The sequence below is a fragment of the Mus pahari genome, chromosome 3 (assembly GCF_900095145.1).
Source record: "Mus pahari chromosome 3, PAHARI_EIJ_v1.1, whole genome shotgun sequence".
Taxonomy (NCBI): Eukaryota; Metazoa; Chordata; class Mammalia; order Rodentia; family Muridae; genus Mus; species Mus pahari.
The window spans coordinates 11,183,712-11,190,601 of NC_034592.1; the positions used below are offsets into that span (position 1 = coordinate 11,183,712).

Below are 6,890 nucleotides of genomic sequence, written 5' to 3' on the forward strand. Positions count from 1 at the left end.
TGTGTTTGCTGCTGTGATTGCTGCTTTCATTGCCCCAGGAGCCTAGACAAGCCACACCTATATTGCCTCCCTATCTCCCCTCCACANCCNCCCAGGTCCTTCTTGCCAGCCCAGGTTTCTTGCTAAGGTGGCACACCCAGGGTCAGAAGACAGTGATACTGCCTTGCTAATGATTAAAAGGTGTGGAGTCCCAGACTGGCCTCATTGCCTGCATATAGAGCTGCAGTCATAACTTTGATCCCAGAGACAAGACCTCTTTGGACCAAGGTAATTTCTGCTGTTCACAGCCTTGTGAGGGAAAATGTTCTCTGCTTTCTTTCCAGCCCTGGGTGTTCCTGTGACCTTCACCTAAGATACAAGGTACTGGAGAATGGAGAAATTAAGAGTTGCTTATGATTAGAGTGCAGCTTGTAATTTTTTTATTCCCTGCCTAAAGATAATTCTCAAGTGAGTCACTGATGGTCCTGGATACAGGGAGGTGAACAATTGGTTGTCATTGTAAGAGACAGTATGTTTTTTTATACCTGGTGCTAGTAACCAGAACCTTTTACTCAAATGTCTCTAGAGAGACAAACTTCTGATGGGGTTATGGATGTGACATGTGGAATCCTTGTGGTATCTCTCAGGAGAAAGAGTAAAGGAATACAGGAGTCAGAGGGGCAGGTTGGCTGCTGGATGCACAGGATTCTCAGTTTAAAAGCAGGAAAAANTGTCATTCACTAGCTGTGGGGAGAGCCAGAACAGAGATGNACAAGTACATCTCCTTTCACCTTAGTCTGGTGATTCAATGCAGAAGTACCTGTGATAATTGAACTTCTTCACCATCCAGATGTAATGGAGGTTGGCAATTCAAAGTCATCATAGCCTAGAGACCAGTCAATAAAAGGATGGGAACTTCTACTTAGGGATTGCTGTCCTTGAAATATATTCTAAGTACACTTCAAATAGTAATTCGCATGCTAGGAAGACAGCTCAGTGTTTAAGAGCACTTGCTTTTCCTGTGGAAGGTCAGGGTTCCAACCCTAGCACCCACACTAGACAACTTACAACTGCCCGAGACTCTAGTTCCAGAGGACCAGATTACCTCTTTTGACCTTCACAGGCACCTGGCACTCACATGTTGCATGAACATACAGGCAAGCAAAATACTCATGCACATAAATACAACAAACAAGTCATTAAAACATTTCAATGTGAATATGGGGTAAGGACTTAGAGAACCTCTCACTAAGAATTCCATAAGATTCTAGGAGAGTCAATGAGAAAAAGGTTTTTCTTTCCTCTTTCTTTCTCATACAGGCAGTGATGGCTTTCCCTCCACAATCTCATGTTCATGTGATTCCTCCAGAGAGCTCTGACTTTGACAATATCAACAAAGGGAGTAAGTGTAAATCACAAATCAGTTTGGACCATCTACTTCTAATCTCACCGAGGACAATAAGGTTGAAGGGGCCTGCTTCACTTTCTTAGCCACAATCTACTTGCTCTGGTTAAAATACTCAGAAGTGTAAATACTGAAATATGAAGTCACTTAGCTCTTTCCTTATTACTTGTATTTAGAATTGTTTCCTCATTTTGACTAAGATGGTAAAGAAAAAAATTAAACAACATACTTAAGCTTGGTTAATAGTTTTGGTTATTATTGCCATGTAGAGACTTTATAAATAAGGGAAAAATAACTCCATAAGAACTGGCAAGTGTTGAACATGTCTTGCAACTAGGAATGCATTCAGTTCTTTTCTGTGCCTTCGTCCATAAGTCAGGCTGCCCTAATTACTTTTCCTTTGTTTTTATGTCCATGTCTTCTCAAAGCAATACCTATACAGAAATTCAGAATTTATTATTATTATTAGAATTAGACCCTAAACCTTAGGGCTAATGTGTCTTATTTTTTTCTATCATCTGGCAGTTGCGCATTCTCCCAGCACATACAGGGTTCATGACTCGCAACAGATGGTGTGGGTCCTGACTGGAAATTCTTTAACAGCGGTTCCTGCTAGCAACAATGTCAAGCCTGGTAGGTGGCATGTGATGGTGCAGGTGAATAGCTGTCACTTCCACTTCTGAGTGGACATGAGCCTGCACAAACCTTGTGCTGCTCCTTCCCTGGTCACCAATCTTATGTTCAGAGGAAAGGCAAAAAGAAAATGGTGGTTCCCCTTCTATGTATAGGAAAGCCTATCCATAGAAATGAGAGTGCAGGGAGCCAGGGATTCCCCTCACAAATGCCTTTACAAATAGGAAAGGTTTGTGTTCCCACAATCGCTGTTACTTTTTACAATGGTGTTCCTTAGAATGGTGTTTCAATTAGCATCTACTCATGTTTATAGATTCATACTCTCTCATTCTTCCACTGTGTAACACTCTTCTCTCTTGGCATCTCCTCTTCTAATGATTGTGAAACATCCCTTTTTCCCAGCAAAAGGCAATCTACACAGCCATGTGTCATTTCTTTAAAACTTCCATATTTTATTTAACTCCCCACTTTACCTTGTCTACCCCATACAGACCTCTTAGGTCATATCCCCAGTCTTAGTAGTAAAATTACCTCTTGATTCCCACATTCTATCCCGACCACCACTTGTTTTATTCAGATTTTTGTAGTAGGACAGATTATCTTTTGGGAACAAAATAAAATAAAGGGGACCCGGGGGGCAGGGGAAGTTGTGAGGAAAAAGATGCCCAACACCCCACCAGAGTTTCTCTATTCTCTGGTCAGTCAGGCGTGGGGAGATCACCAGGTGCTTTCCACTCGGTCCCGGGTGGGCATTGCCTCTGACCTATGCAGTGGTGGGGTAGGGGGTTGGAGAAGGGACAGCCCCGAAGGGGACCCCCCTGGAGCTACCTTGCTATAACTCCAGGGTTGTGGGACAGAGGGGATAAGGGAAGAAGTTCTCAACAATGAGCAGAGTGCACAGCAGGCCTTGATGGAGCAGAGCAGAGACTCTATTGTGTAAGAGCTTTATTATAGAAATGCAGGAAGAAAGAGAGAAGAAAGAGAGAGAGAAGGGGGGAGAAGAGAAGAGAAAGCAGAGAGAAGAAAGACAAAGAGAAAGGGAAGAGCAGAGAGAAGTGTGAGAGAGGACAAAGAAGTGAGAGTAAGAGCAAGAGAGCATGGTGGGGCTAAACACCCTTTTTTATGGTCTTCACTGTTGCTAGGTAACTGGGGAGGAGTTTAGCCTGNCAGGCAAGCAAAATACTCATGCACATAAATACAACAAACAAGTCATTAAAACATTTCAATGTGAATATGGGGTAAGGACTTAGAGAACCTCTCACTAAGAATTCCATAAGATTCTAGGAGAGTCAATGAGAAAAAGGTTTTTCTTTCCTCTTTCTTTCTCATACAGGCAGTGATGGCTTTCCCTCCACAATCTCATGTTCATGTGATTCCTCCAGAGAGCTCTGACTTTGACAATATCAACAAAGGGAGTAAGTGTAAATCACAAATCAGTTTGGACCATCTACTTCTAATCTCACCGAGGACAATAAGGTTGAAGGGGCCTGCTTCACTTTCTTAGCCACAATCTACTTGCTCTGGTTAAAATACTCAGAAGTGTAAATACTGAAATATGAAGTCACTTAGCTCTTTCCTTATTACTTGTATTTAGAATTGTTTCCTCATTTTGACTAAGATGGTAAAGAAAAAAATTAAACAACATACTTAAGCTTGGTTAATAGTTTTGGTTATTATTGCCATGTAGAGACTTTATAAATAAGGGAAAAATAACTCCATAAGAACTGGCAAGTGTTGAACATGTCTTGCAACTAGGAATGCATTCAGTTCTTTTCTGTGCCTTCGTCCATAAGTCAGGCTGCCCTAATTACTTTTCCTTTGTTTTTATGTCCATGTCTTCTCAAAGCAATACCTATACAGAAATTCAGAATTTATTATTATTATTAGAATTAGACCCTAAACCTTAGGGCTAATGTGTCTTATTTTTTTCTATCATCTGGCAGTTGCGCATTCTCCCAGCACATACAGGGTTCATGACTCGCAACAGATGGTGTGGGTCCTGACTGGAAATTCTTTAACAGCGGTTCCTGCTAGCAACAATGTCAAGCCTGGTAGGTGGCATGTGATGGTGCAGGTGAATAGCTGTCACTTCCACTTCTGAGTGGACATGAGCCTGCACAAACCTTGTGCTGCTCCTTCCCTGGTCACCAATCTTATGTTCAGAGGAAAGGCAAAAAGAAAATGGTGGTTCCCCTTCTATGTATAGGAAAGCCTATCCATAGAAATGAGAGTGCAGGGAGCCAGGGATTCCCCTCACAAATGCCTTTACAAATAGGAAAGGTTTGTGTTCCCACAATCGCTGTTACTTTTTACAATGGTGTTCCTTAGAATGGTGTTTCAATTAGCATCTACTCATGTTTATAGATTCATACTCTCTCATTCTTCCACTGTGTAACACTCTTCTCTCTTGGCATCTCCTCTTCTAATGATTGTGAAACATCCCTTTTTCCCAGCAAAAGGCAATCTACACAGCCATGTGTCATTTCTTTAAAACTTCCATATTTTATTTAACTCCCCACTTTACCTTGTCTACCCCATACAGACCTCTTAGGTCATATCCCCAGTCTTAGTAGTAAAATTACCTCTTGATTCCCACATTCTATCCCGACCACCACTTGTTTTATTCAGATTTTTGTAGTAGGACAGATTATCTTTTGGGAACAAAATAAAATAAAGGGGACCCGGGGGGCAGGGGAAGTTGTGAGGAAAAAGATGCCCAACACCCCACCAGAGTTTCTCTATTCTCTGGTCAGTCAGGCGTGGGGAGATCACCAGGTGCTTTCCACTCGGTCCCGGGTGGGCATTGCCTCTGACCTATGCAGTGGTGGGGTAGGGGGTTGGAGAAGGGACAGCCCCGAAGGGGACCCCCCTGGAGCTACCTTGCTATAACTCCAGGGTTGTGGGACAGAGGGGATAAGGGAAGAAGTTCTCAACAATGAGCAGAGTGCACAGCAGGCCTTGATGGAGCAGAGCAGAGACTCTATTGTGTAAGAGCTTTATTATAGAAATGCAGGAAGAAAGAGAGAAGAAAGAGAGAGAGAAGGGGGGAGAAGAGAAGAGAAAGCAGAGAGAAGAAAGACAAAGAGAAAGGGAAGAGCAGAGAGAAGTGTGAGAGAGGACAAAGAAGTGAGAGTAAGAGCAAGAGAGCATGGTGGGGCTAAACACCCTTTTTTATGGTCTTCACTGTTGCTAGGTAACTGGGGAGGAGTTTAGCCTGGAGGTCAGAAGCTTGTGCCATTGCATATGTGACTACTGACCATGCTTCTCTTGTAGGGGCTGTGGGAGGTGGTACCTTAGGCAGGGGCCAGAGTTCTAGGAGTATGAGGGAATGCAAGTTATCTCTTGGTTTAGTATGTGACTTCTATGGTCATCACTCTGCCACTTATGTTCCCAACAGAGACCTCCTGTCCTTTCCAACATCATTAGTTTTGTGTGCCCTCAAAATAAACTGTGGGTCTGTCTTCTGAAAGTTGCTGAGAAGACCCATTAATGTCATTACTACTCACTTTGCTCACTCACATCACAGGAACAGGAGCACCCTTGATGATTCATGGATGATTCAACCCACTGGTATAGACTGATGATTCTGTGGACAGTATGCCTCACTTGTGAAACACAACCTCCCACAACCTGGGCCACCATCATCACTCCCTCACTGCCCTCCTTCCCATTTCATTTGTGTAGTTCCATCTATTCCATACATAGCAGAACCATGAACAACCCTCTTAATGAGTAAGATTGAATATGGTCATGTCTGCGTGTCTGTTCATGGGAGAAAGCACAGGAAGAGAGGAGGAGGCCTAAGAGCACCATTCTGCTTTCAGATCCTTGGACATAGAAGCTCTTTAGTATGCAAGGTACTTCCTTTTCATGTTGTGATCTCTCTCCAACCCCTCCACTATCCAGTTTCCATCTTTTCACATGAGTGTTCTCTCTCTTAGTCTTACTATCTGGACTTGAAATCCACTTCTACAGAGAAGTATTCTAAATCTGGCCTTACTCCTGTTTTTCTAGGCTTGGTCTCTTTCCCCACAAACACAGTTTTTGGTAATTTTTTCTTTTTACATCTCTTTCCATTTTTCTCCTTCTATATGAATTGATGATGGCTGACTTGCCCTAAGCCAAATCTCCAGTGGCCACATATACTTTGTCTTACATGAGTGGGTATTAAGTAGGTGTTAAATGGATTTTTTTTCCTGTCCTCCATTAAGAAATAGATACAGAATAGACAAAGTCTTGGGAATCTCATCCTAAATTATTAAATATTTAAATTCAACCAAGAATGGAAGGAAACTCACGCAATAAGAACTTAAATAACACAGTGGTATATTTCTTCCATATATAAAACCAGTGGGCCAGCACTGGCTGGGTTCCATGTTCGTTCCATGATGCCACCAGAAGCCAAGGATTCTACCATTCTGCCTCAAAACCTCAAATGTACCTAAGCTATCATTTAAGTATTTGATGTAGGTAACCAGATGACACTAAATGTGACAAACAAAGTATTTTTAGGTTCGTCTAGTCTTAAGGAGCAATTTTAGAACTCTATAGCATACTTCCACATATATCTCATGTGCCACATAAGTGCATGACTATTATTATTTTCAGGTGCAAAGATAATAAGATATTTTAGTTTGTTTTTGGGAAATGATGAACCCAGGTGACAACTGAGGTTCTGGTATCAAGAAAAAAAAAGTCTCAGGAAAGCACTGAAGAATCCCTGTTACATGGCTAACGTGGGAAACTTGGATGGAGAAAGATTCTCACCATTCCTGATTTGGAGGGATATCAGGGTGAGAGGTGAATGTCTGTGCTTGAAGCCTGATATCTTCCCAATTTTCTTTGTGTTTCTAGTCATTCTTAGCTTGATAGC

The 6,890-nt window shown here is 42.2% G+C and overlaps 1 protein-coding gene across 1 annotated transcript in view; it reads left to right on the plus strand.

The window, feature by feature from the left end:
* Positions 1–588: 588 nt before the first annotated feature.
* Positions 589–6,890, plus strand: part of LOC110319685 (interleukin-36 beta-like) — an 8,072-nt gene continuing 1,770 nt past the window's right edge. The window contains exons 1-5 of the mRNA XM_021195200.1: positions 589–663; positions 1,300–1,381; positions 1,910–2,040; positions 3,351–3,432; positions 3,961–4,091. Coding sequence (XP_021050859.1) covers positions 589–663; positions 1,300–1,381; positions 1,910–2,040; positions 3,351–3,432; positions 3,961–4,091 — 501 coding nt within the window. The remainder of the gene's footprint in view (positions 664–1,299; positions 1,382–1,909; positions 2,041–3,350; positions 3,433–3,960; positions 4,092–6,890) is intronic.